The 12,592-nt window shown below is 38.7% G+C and overlaps 1 protein-coding gene across 2 annotated transcripts in view; it reads left to right on the plus strand.

Moving 5' to 3' along the window:
* Nucleotides 1-12,592, plus strand: part of GRAMD1C (GRAM domain containing 1C) — a 111,805-nt gene that overhangs the window by 50,006 nt on the left and 49,207 nt on the right. Inside the window, exons 1-2 of one of the 2 annotated variants that reach the window (XM_010361016.2) lie at nt 8,170-8,512; nt 11,723-11,838. In XM_010361016.2, coding sequence (XP_010359318.1) covers nt 11,798-11,838 — 41 coding nt within the window. In that variant the 5' untranslated portion in view covers nt 8,170-8,512; nt 11,723-11,797. Of the gene's footprint in view, nt 1-8,169; nt 8,513-11,722; nt 11,839-12,592 lie in introns of those variants that run through there. The other variant, XM_010361015.2, reaches the window with a different exon arrangement.

A 12,592-nucleotide genomic window follows, 5' to 3' on the forward strand; every position in this document is an offset into this window, starting at 1 on the left:
CTAAGTGAAAGACACCAGTCACAAAAGAACACGTACTGTAGGATTATGTTCTTATGAAATGTTTAGAATAGGCAAATTCATAGAAATAGACATAGTAAAGCTATTGCCAGGAGGAGGGAGTAATGAGAAGTGACAGCTGATGGAGTTGGGTATCTTTCTGGGTTGACAACATGTCCTGAAATTAGTGGTGGTGGTGGTTTAACTCTGGATATGTGAAAACCACCTGAATTGTACACTTAAAGGGATGAATTTTCTGGTATTTGAATTATAGCACAGTAAAGCTGCTATTAAAAGAAATGGTTTAAGGGGAGCAGTAGAGATTTCACGCAGATAAGAAAGGCTCTTTTTTTTTTTTTGAGTTGGAGTTTTGCTCTTGTTGCCCAGGCTAGAGTGCAATGGCGATCTCGGCTCACTGCAACCTCTGTCTCCTAGGTTCAAGCGATTCACCTGCCTCATCCTCCTGAGTAGCTGGGATTATCATGTGCCACTGCACGTGGCTAATTTTGTATTTTTAGTAGAGATGGGATTTCTCCATGTTGGTCAGACTGGTCTCGAACTCCCGACCTCAGGTGATCTGCCCACCTTGGCCTCCCAAAGTACTGGTATTACAGATGTGAGCCACCGCCCAGCCAAGAAACGTTCTTTCTTTGCCACTGGCAGGTGGGAACTTAACCTCCTCTCCTCCCTACTCCCCAGCTAAGCACCTCCCTGAAGTGGACACATGTTGGCCTCCAGAGCTCTTTATGTTGAATGGCCTTTTGAACTCAACGGCTGAGTACAGGCTCTCCCAAGCAGTGCCCAACTCAAATGCTTTCACTTTGCTGGAGGCGGGATGCTTGGAGAAGTAGCCTACAAGTCTGAGATGGGGAGGGGACAGAGGAGAAAAGCAGGTGTGGGTGAGGGGCTTGCCAAGCCCAGTCTCTCTGGCCCTCGGTAAGGGAATAGAAGTGACTAGCTTGGAAGCCCCAAGTCCAAGCCCCTGCTGAGTGTCTCTGGGTGTTTGGGTGCCCTGCTTCCCCGAGCCACGTACCCTTGCTCCTGGCCTGGGTGATGCTCACAGGGCAGGTCCACGGGCAGCAGGTCTCGCAGCGCATGGCGTCTACTACAAGGACGTGGAGCAATGCATAGCTGTGTGCTGCTCTTAACTCAGCTCTACGCTGCCCTTCCAGGTTGCGCTTTGGCAAGGAAACCTCCTTCACCCACTGCAGGCCGGTCACTTTCAGATTCGTTGTCATTACCGTGGGGTGCTCTATTCTAGCACTGGCTGAAAACTCCAGTGTTGCCATAGGCACCTGCCTACCCCACCCCCAAATACCAGCTTGTTGAGTGCTCAGAATCCATGAGGTGCATTCTCTCATTCTAGCAAGGCGCCAGTGACTTACCGCAGCCTATGCTTGGTTATATACTGTATCGAATGTCCTTCCAAAATCACATTTGCGCTTATCACACGCATGTGAGTTGGGATACGTCCTTATGAAAACAATATCTCCAAGGAAGTGATAAAGTTCAGGTTTATAGATGAGCCAAGGGAGAAACTGAGTTCTTCACTTTAATGAAGAAGAAAGCTCTCTGAAGTGAGAAGAAGAAAGGGAATTCCAGGATACTCGAGGCTACCCACCATAGCCAAGAAACACCGCATTTACTGGCTGGAAGTAAAATTTACCCTTCTTTGAAAAGATCCTGATGTTATCTGTGTTTTTGATGTATACACACGGAGGTATCACCATCTTCACAGTAGTTATACCTTTTAAATCTTTGGATCATTTGTTTATCTTTAATGTTGAATATGCCACTCTATTTCAAGTGGGCACTGTGTTCTCATTTCGATAAATAGAATGGTGTCCGTTTCTGCTCTACAGGAAGACAAAAATGTTTAAGCATGTATTATGTGTTAACTGTTATACAGAAATTAAAGTTGAAGATGAGATCTCAGTTTCAAAACTATCCTAAATGGAATTTTAAGCACTGTAGAATTCACCCAGAACAATTTTTTAACATAGAAATACCTATATTCACGACAATAGCGACTCGCATTTCTGAAGTATTAGGTGCCAGGCACAGTGCTAGATGCTTGGTATAGTCTTGGTATTCTCTATAATTTTGTAAGCCTCAGTTCCCTTTTAGTTTTTTAAAGTCATGAAGCCACATTGGTTAGATTTCTTGATCTTGTGTAATACTCTTAAAAAAGATTTTTAAAAAGGCCTCATAAAATATACAGCATAACTACAAAATTCTATTATAATAACTTTATAAGTAATTTGAATAATACATTTGATATATATTAGAAATATTTTTGGCCAAGCATGGTGACTCATGCTTGTAATCCCAGCACTTCGGGAGGCTGAGGTGGGAGGATTGCTTGAGACCAGTTCAAGACCAGCCTGGGCAAAATACAGAGACCGCATTTCTAAAAAAATAAAAATAAAAAAAAATTAGCTGGGTGTGGTGGTGCATGCCTGTAGTCCCAGCTACACAGAAGGCTGAGGTAGTAGGATCACTTGAGCCCAGGAGGTTGAGGCTGCAGTGAGCTGTGACCATGCCACTGCACTCCAGCCTGGGGGATAGAGTGCAACACTGCCTCAAAAAAAAAAAAAAAAAAAAAATTAAGTTCAGAATATTATATTTGTGTTGCATGTAATTATGGAATCAAAGTCAAAGTAATTATGTGTTACTTCTGCTTGCTTCTTGCATGAGAAGGCCTTTAAAAAAGCAAATTAATCTAGAAAGTAGATTTATCATTAAAGTACTACAAAACGATAGTAAAATTATGTTTGTGTGCATTTGTTTTATTTATTTTTCCAGTAAAATAAATCCATAAGACTGAAAGAACTGGAGCCAAATATGTTGCCTTTGAAAAAGAATGTTTTTAAAAGGACCATCTTTTTCTCTTTATAAGACTACTTTGGGCCAGGTGCAGTGGCTCACACCTAAAGTAATCCTAGCACTTTGGGAGGCTGAGGTGGGCTGATCACCTGAGGTTAGGAGTTCGAGACCAGCCTGGCCAACATGGTGAAACCCTGTCTCTACTAAAAATACAAAAATCAGCTGAGCGTGGTGGCAGGCACTTGTAGTCCCAGCTATTCGGGAGGCTGAGGCAGGAGAATCGCTTGAACCCAGGAGGTGGAGATTGCAGTGAGCTGAAATGGTGCCACTGCACTTCAGCCTGGGTGACAGAGCGAGACTCCATCTCAAAACAAAACAAAATAAAAACAAAAAACTACTTTTTTACATTGCTTCAGAAAGGACAGTTTATTTCTAATATTTGACCTGGCGAGACATAAGTCATCAATGTTTAGACATGTGTTTAAACTGTAACTACAATCATTCGTGACATGATTTATAGCACTTCAGCTTAGTTCACAGTCTGTGAGTTTAGCTCCCATTCTCTAGACAGAGCATTGAATATCGGATTTGTGGGGCCAGAGGACAATGGCAGCACCATTCTTTAATACAAACAATTGATGTTTTCTTGGTCTTTGTAAAGAACTGTGCAGTCATGGTTCAAGATAAGTTTTAGGCCCTTCCCACTCCACCCCTCAGCTCTTTTTCTTCATTTGTGCCAGCCCCTATCCGTGTTCTATACCAGAGCCAAGCACAGTCCTGCTTTGTTTTTGTGTGGTCTGCACACAATGACTAGTTTTACATTTTTAAATGGCTGAAAAAAATCAAAAGAATAATATTTCATGACATGTGGCAATTATATGAAATTCAAATTTCAGTGTCCATAAATAAAGTTTTATTGGAACACAGCCATGCTCATTTGTTTATGTATTTCTATGGCTGCCTTTCACACTACAACAGCAGAGTTGAGTAGTTGTGACAGAGGCCATATGGCCCAAAGAGCCTAAAATATTTACTACATGGCCCTTTACAGAAACAGTTTGTCGAACCCTGAACAGTACTACAGCCGAAGTTATCTTTTAAAAAAAAAAAATACCTGCTTATTTTTGCTTCCTGCTTGATGCCCATTGCCCTTGGAATAAAAATCTAAAAATCTCTATAGGGACCACATAATCAGACCCTTTCTACCTCTCCACTCACATCTTAATATACCCTCCCATTCTTGTCATCTTAAATGTTCTACTTCTTTTTTTTTTTTTTTTTTTTTTTTAAGTAGTTCTTCAAATGTTCTTTCTGCCAGGAAGTTGTGACCCTCTTATTCCCACTCTAGTTCTCATTAATAAACCTGAAGTCAGATTCATTCTTTTAGTTTCCTATAACATCTTGTATTTCTATAATATGCATTACAGTTACAATTCTTTGTTCTATTTCTGTTCTCCTTGCTTAACTCTAAATCCCTTGAAGACAACGACCATGTCTGTCTTGTTCACTGTTGTATGTCCACTGACAAGTTCATTCTTTACCACATAGCTGGTTTGGTACACAGTTTGGTTTACCGAATACGGTCTGAAACTGCCTGGGTTTAGGCGTTTGTCAAAGTAAATATTGTGCTTCCCTTACTCTCAAAAGTGTGCCAGTTTGGACAATATTACATGTAACAGATGCTCAATAAATACTTTTTGAATTACTCAATTTAGTAGAACTTCAATGATTTGGAGTCCAAATAATTAATTACTACTCTTAACAAGATATTATAAATTCTCTTAGTTCAAGGAAAAGGCAAAGGATGGGGGAAAACACAGACATTTCTGAAATATTTGGCACACCCTAAGTTCAATGTATATTTAATTCAATTTTTTTAACCTTCAATATGTACGGTGAGAACAAATGGATATCTTGAAACACTAAAGCATCCTGAGTTGCCAAAAGAAATGTTATTTTCTACATACTTGAATTACTAAGAAAATAGGGTTCATATGTAAGGTTATCAGTAGTAACAGGGTTAAAATTTAAAAGATTTTTAAAATTAAGGCTCAATTAATTATTCCCTATTCCTACTGATATTCTTGTATTATTGCATTTAGGATTACAGATATTAGTAATATAGGCAGGATGTATGCAGAAAATTTACTTTTGTACTGTTTTTTTTTGAAATGGAGTCTTGCTCTGTTGCCCAGGCTGGAGTGCAATGGTGCGATCTTGGCTCACTGCAACCTCTGCCTCCTAGGTTCAAGCGATTCTCCTGCCTCAGCCTCCCAAGTAGCTGGGATTACAGGTGCTTGCCACCACACCCGGCTAATTTTTGTGTTTTTCATAGAGGCGGGGTTTCACCATGTTGGCCAGGGGCTGGTCTCGAACACTTGACCTCAGGTGATCCACCCGCCTTGGCCCCCCGAAGTGCTGAGATTACAGACATGAGCCACCACGCCTGGCCTGTACTGTTTTTATCTTAGCATGGTAATAGTGGTCTCTCTTGCCAGCACATGGGGGCTACGGGGAAGCTAGCTCTCCTTGGAAATTTAAGAGTATATTCTGAAAGTGAATATTTCAATCCAGGGTCTAATAGAGCAGAAATCTGTACTTATTTTGAATTTTAAGGCTTAAAGAGACAGAATGACTTTCCATCTTATTCCCAAATGGCAGAAGAAGATAGCATATGTTAGATTCAGGGGTAAGGTAATAAGGGGAGCTTTTCAAATGTATACAGATGTATGCTGTCTAAATTCTGATACATGGCCCTCTAGCTTCTATTTGGGAGTCACTAAACAGAAGGGTGACAGAAGGGTGTCCTATTCCTCAGGTGTGTTGGGGAAAAAGGGTTTAAAACAGTTGATTGAAAGTATTAGTGTATGAAAAGAAAGAATATATCAGTCTGAAGAGGACTTGGCCAGACTTAGGCCAAGAACTTAGGAGTTAGGACAGAAAAGTAGAGTTGCAGAGGTAGACTTTGATCAGTCAAGAACTATATGGAGATGGGACAGAGATGAATCATCATGCCCTACCAAGGCACAGTAAATTATCCCTTAAAGCTGTCTACCTTTGCTCTGATTTCATGCTTGTTGTGCCACTTTCTGGTTGCTAATCTGACTTCCAAGGTATTCAGGTGTTCTGTGCGATAAAAGAAAAGATTTGTGATCACCAGAAAGGAATCTTCCCCACTGTGTATATTTCCAACTGAGCTAGTATCAGCTTGTGAGTGTGGCTTATTAAGTCAGCCTCCCTGAGCCAACTCTTGGATAGTGACAGCTCTGAGACCTTTCTCTAAATAGTGGTCAGTTTACAAACCCGATGTCAGCCACTGAGACCTTCGGAGCAGTGTCATCCAGCTTTCTCCTTTAGCCTGCACAACAGTATCAAATCCCCTTGTTCTTCCTTAGGTCACTCTCTAAAGATAATTCCTTTTGGGGTTACTGAAATTCCAAAAGTTTTCCAGTAGTGCTATTAATCTAATAAATACAACATTCAGACCTACCTGGAAAAAAATGAATGCGAAATTGGTGACTATTTGTCACATTTGCTATGTAATAGCATGGCAGTATAGAAGTGTTTGTATTTTATCATTCCCTCTTTTTTACCTTCTTGGTTGTCAGAACTCCTCTACCTATTTTCCCTTGGTCAGTGAGCCACACCGCCTTCTACCCAGACCCACGCCAGAAACCTGGATGTATCCTGTTTCTTACCTCTTTGCCAGCTGGCCATATCTTGTTGGTCACCAAGGTCATCATCATTTCTAGCTTGAACCATTACCAATGTCTCCTATTTCTTTTTAACACCTAATCTGTCTTTGAGGTTGATGTCAAATAGTAGTGTTTTAAAATCATGTCTTTTAAAATCATAATTCTGAACTTGTTACTTTTCTATATGAAACCACTGGGTGGCTTTTGATATTCTGACAATATAAAATCCATATTCTTTGGCATGGTGTACAAGGCTCTTCATGACCTGGCTGCTTCCTCCTTCCCCACTGTATCTCCTCTCCCTACCTCACTCATTCTCATGATACACACACGCTCAAGTGATGGGGAACTGGTTTGGCAAGCTGTATCATTCCTCTGGATGCTTGCATTTGACATACATGTGCTCATCCTGTGCTCATCTTACATGACCTTTCGGCTGCGTTTGATACCACTGTGTACTCCCTCCATTTTGAAATACTTTCTTCCCTTGCCTTTCATGACATTCTTTCTGGAATCTTTTCTTACCTTTCTGGTTTTCCCTGAATCTTTTTTTTGCTGGCCACTCCTCTATTTTCTCTTTGTGTGTTGGGCTTTCTTGGGGCTCAGTTCTAGGTTCTGTTTTTCCCTCTCAAGCCTACTAAATTTAACTCTGCCCTACATAGCAGTGGTTTGGTATAAGGATTTTTATATTTAGCAAAAATATGTATAAATATCAATTGTGGTACAGTTAATGTATATTTTTCTCATAGCTATTTGTTCACCATCGTAAATATATTTATCTATAATTTTAGTCAATGAGAATTACCATAATATGCTAAAAGCACTGCCTTTTAGACAGTGGAAGCTGCCCCATTGTGGGCTTTCTTCATTTGAATGAGTAGTATTTTCAGCATCACTCTACTCTGTCTCATTCTGCCATTGTATAAAATGATGAGATTTTAGCATCCCTCAAAAGGTTGATCCTTGGAGTTCATCAAGTAGCCTTCGATCTGTTTACACGCTTCACTAAATTAAATGGAATGGCTAGGTAGAAATTAGGGCAAATTTTGATTCTTTATTTAGAAGAAAAATTTTCTTCTGAGAAATAAATAGGAATTACTGTTTATTATAGTCCAGATCACTGGCAGGGAATTATTGTAAATACACTGAAGTCAGAAATATTTTCAAAGAAAAGAATTATTGAGTAATCAAAATGTTGCCTTAAACCTTTCAGTGATGAGAGATGTGCCAGGTGCTTAGTAGAATTGTTCCACCTGAACAGCTGGCTCTTCCTGCTATTTCCTTATGTTACATTTATAGCACTCAGAGATAGAATCTTTGGTTGTTGTAAAGGATTAATGCAAGAGTCTGGTAGGAATACCACATCAGTACTGGAAAAGTGGCATATGAAGAAGTAATCATGACATTCCCAGAATTGCATAGAAATTACTAGCATGGAGAAGAAGATTTAACCTGTAATATAGTTAATTTTAAAGATGAGGTTAAAATAATATTGTGATAGCTGTTTTACATCAATTTAGCATAAGCAAAATATTTTTACTTTCATTTTGTTCTTTCTAATCTGTGAGTAGAACAGAGAAAATTAGGAACTGTCCCTTTAATAAAATGCTGTTTACCTATCTTCTTCTTGTAGGAGTGGCTTTAGGAACCTGTAGAGTGAGGTATAACTTCCAATTCTGCATTCTGACCTGCAACCTTGGAAAGAGTGCTGGTACTACAACCAGGAAGTGACAGATAATGTGCTTTAAACTACATTAGAAAAGCTTTTCATAGCAAAATTGAAAGATTGAAGCAATGATTATTTTTACATGGTTGTCATTAAATATTTGGAGCTCTGCTGTGCATAGAGACGGCAACATACTTAGAATACACAGCTTTCTGGGCCAGAAATTGATCTTCTGACTTTTGAGCCTTATCTGATTACTGCTTGGTTCATCTTTATTTTGTTAAACTACTCTGTAGGCTGAAAGGGAGAGACTCTCCTTGGTTTGCAGGTGGGTAGTCAGCTTGTGTTTAAAATTTAAGTTGTTTTTGAAGACTACTAAGGTAGATTGTTTTTGCTGCTGATTATTGAAAGACTTATGAATATCAGGCTGGGCGTATGTTGGAATGTTTGAATGTTCAGCATGGCTGTAAATAACCACACTTTTATGAAAACTGGACAACTTGATAGAAAACGTCATTTTTAACAAATTGGCAAATCTATAAGATGGTGAATTAAATGAGTTCTATTTTGTTTTCCATTAACCTGTTATATATATTAAATTACTAGTTTGAAAAATATATTGCAATTACCCTGCTATTAACTTCCTGCTAGTATTTAATACAATATTTAAAACTTTTATGTAGTCAAATAAAATTACTTTTTTGTTGTTAGTATTTTACTGATAAGTTTCATTTCTTTTGCTGTTAGGAAGCTGCCTGAGTATACATCATTGGTTTATTTGTTTGCTTTAGTCTGCCTTTGGAATAGTTTGATATCTATTATTTAAGAAAAGTTTTTATAAAAGATTAATCTTACACAAGTATATTGAAATATTGCTTGCTTCTTCTTATAAAGTTAACCATCCTAGTATGATATTAAAATATTTCAAAGATAATTTCTTTGGAAGAATGAGTTAATTAGTAGTATGAGTTGTTATTGTGAAAAAAGTTCACAAATGACTCATTTGGAGTGGAAGTCAGAACATAAATGTGTATGTTCCTTTAATATCAAGGACAGTGGTTTCTTAATTTTCTCTACCACTAATGGTCCTTTTAATGTTTTTTTCTGTGGACACTGTGCTTCCAAAGATTTTGTCTTCCAAATAAGGGGTATACATTAAATAATAAATATTAAAACATCACTACTTGTTAGATATATATTATTTCCGGTGAGAATTTATCAGCCTGTGGTATCCATTATAGGTTAATATAGTTCAGCTCAAAACAGAGGCTTGCCATTTCACTTAACTTGAATAGCTTTATTTTAGATAACTAATTGGATATGTTTGACTTTTTGAAATATTATCTGATAATAATATCTGATGATAATATCTGAATTTTCATCATCTGCTCTTGTGGAATCCTGGTAATCTGGGCACAGCCGATTGGGAACTAGTGGTCTAAAGTGCAGACATTTTGTTCTTAATATCTTTGAAGGTCCATGAAATGTAATGAAGGTCATCTAGTATAACATAACAAAGATGCCATAGTTACTAGATGGAGAAGAGAAAAGGAAGAAGAAAAAGGAAGTAGTATTTGTTGTAGGGAACATTGGGGAGGAGTTCAAGGCATCTGTGTTTTGGCCCCATCAAGTCTATACTTATCTCTACTATTTCTCAACTTAAAATTTTTACTTCAGTTAGGCTGATAGACTACTGACTTCAAAAGAAATGTTACTTATGTTCATGTATTTATTATGTAATTTTAGTTGCTTTCTGTCTCTTCAACTTTTCCCATTTCTCCATTCCCCCATATTCTTCCTTTACCTCAGCTGAAAACACTTCTCCAACATGAACTTTATCTGATCACTCTAATCCACAGTCCTGTTTCCTTCCTTTAGACTTTCATATCATGTTGACTCTACCAGTACTTTAGTGCATGATCATATTATATCTTGTCGTATAACTTAAGAACATCCCATGTCTCTTCAGCTATAAGTTGTTTGAGGGCCAGGAGCTTAACTTCTACATTATGTTTTTATGTTTATTCTCCTTAGCATCTAGTGCAGTAACGCACATTTGTTAGGTATTAAATAAATATCTGTTGAATGAATGAGATTATCTTACTAACAATTGCTTCAAGTGTTATGCTACTTCTTTACACCTTACTTAAGCATGTAATTAACTATCTGTAATGTTTTCAGACATCAGACCATTGGTTATCCTAATATTGATATTTAATTTTATTTTTCAACTGGAAGCCATTATCCTAAATAATAATAATACTGTTTTTGTTTTGCTAGGTAATGCATGAGTTTGTTGTATTTGCTGATTTCAGAATGGATATGCTGCCTACAAAAAAAGAACAAGCTGGACTTTATTAAAGATAAATCGAAGGAAATATTCTGAAGTCCAGACACTTGCCTTTTATATATTAGGAAAATATAATTTAAGATTTATTGATATATAAGGTTTTTAAAGTGGTTAAAATATTCAGATACATTATGGATTAAGAGGACAGGTTCTGAGCTGACAGGACTGAATGGTGATTCAGTGGTCATGGTAGACTGATTAGATTGCAGAGCTAAACTGAAGATCAGAGGCTGGGCACTGTGGCTCATGCCTCTAATACCAGCATTTTGGGAGGCCAAGGAGGGTGGATCACTTGAGGTCAGGAGTTCCAGACCAGCCTGGCCAACATGGTGAAATCCATCTCTACTAAAAATACAAAAATTCGCCAGGTGTGGTGGTGCACACCTGTAATCCCAGGCACTCAGGAGGCTGAGGTAGGAGAATCGCTTGAACCTGGGAGGCGAAGGTTGCAGTGAGCTGAGATCGCACCACTGCACTCCAGCCTGGGTGGCACAGTGAGACTCCATCTCAAAAACAAGCAAGCAAACAAACTCCAGATCAGTAATTACCAGAAAATATGAACAAATTATTATTATTATTTTTTTTTTTGAGACAGAGACTCGCTCTGTCGCCCAGGCTGGAGTGCAGTGGTGCAATCTCGGCTCACTGCAACCTCTGCCTCCTGGGTTCGATTGATTTTCCTGCCTCAGCCTCCCGAGTAGCTGGGACTATAGGTGTGCGCCACCACGCCCAGCCAATTTTTGTAATTTTTTTTTTTTTTTTTTTTTTAGTGGAGACCAGGTTTCACCACGTTGGCCAGGATAGTCTCTATCTCTTGACCTCATGATCTGCCCACCTAGGCCTCCCAAAGTGCTGGGATTACAGGTGTGAACCACTGTACCTGGCCTGAACAAATTATTCACAGAAAGAAAATTTAAAACATTTTAACCTCCCATTTACAGTAGTTATTATAATATGTACTTTAAAATCATTTTATCTATTCCTTTTATGAACTCTGTCAGACAGGTTTTATTAACCCATTTTTATAGATACAGAAAATGGAGGTACAGAAAGGTCAAATAACTACCAAAGCCACATATCTAGTCTTTGCACAACAGGTCATTTTGACTTCAAAACTCATGTTTTGAGTCTCTGTGGTATTATATTTTCTATTTTCCAATGCTCAGTGTAATTTTTCTGTCCTTCTAGAGCCTGAGTAGACAGGAGTTCCGGCAACTGCTCCAGCAGAACTATGGCCCTGAGCTAGGTTTCAGTGCTGAGGAGATGGAGAACTTGTCACTGTCGATTGAGGATGTGCAGCCAAGGTACAGCAAACTGTTTTGAAATGTCAACGTTGATCAATTATTAATCAAAGCACAATTATTTTCCATTCGACTAATTCTGAATTTCTATTAATTTATCTTTGGCTGCCATTTGCCCCTTTGTTCTCTGTGGTGGAATGGGGTGAAAGGTGGGGACAGAGAACAGTTTGCTAAATAGGTAAGCACAGATGAGATATATAAGGAAATGTTAACTATGTCATTTAGGGTTTACTTAAAGTCTGGTTTTAGTAAGCCTTTTTATCAAGGATCTGGAGAAGTACCTAGTGAAATCTCTGAGTTTATAGATGACAGTAAAGTAAATTATATGGTAGGTGTTTTGAAGGATGCAATAATACGATTTTTCCTCAGGAATTCCCTAACATAGTGCTTAGCATGTGGTTGGCACTCCATAAATACTCAAAACATTAATGGAAGGAGCATATAGCCTACGGTGGAATGCAAACAATTGTAATACAAGGTAGATAATGGTAAGAGCCATAACAGAGTAACAGATAATGTGATAAAGAAATTAAGAGTACAGAGAGGCCGGGCGCGGTGGCTCAAGCCTGTAATCCCAGCACTTTGGGAGGCCGAGACAGGCGGATCACGAGGTCAGGAGATCGAGACCATCCTGGCTAACACTGTGAAACCCCGTCTCTACTAAAAAAAATACAAAAAAACTAGCCGGGCGAGATGGTGGGCGCCTGTAGTCCCAGCTACTCGGGAGGCTGAGGCAGGAGAATGGCGTGAACCTAGG

Source organism: Rhinopithecus roxellana, chromosome 1 (assembly GCF_007565055.1).
Source record: "Rhinopithecus roxellana isolate Shanxi Qingling chromosome 1, ASM756505v1, whole genome shotgun sequence".
NCBI lineage: Eukaryota > Metazoa > Chordata > Mammalia > Primates > Cercopithecidae > Rhinopithecus > Rhinopithecus roxellana.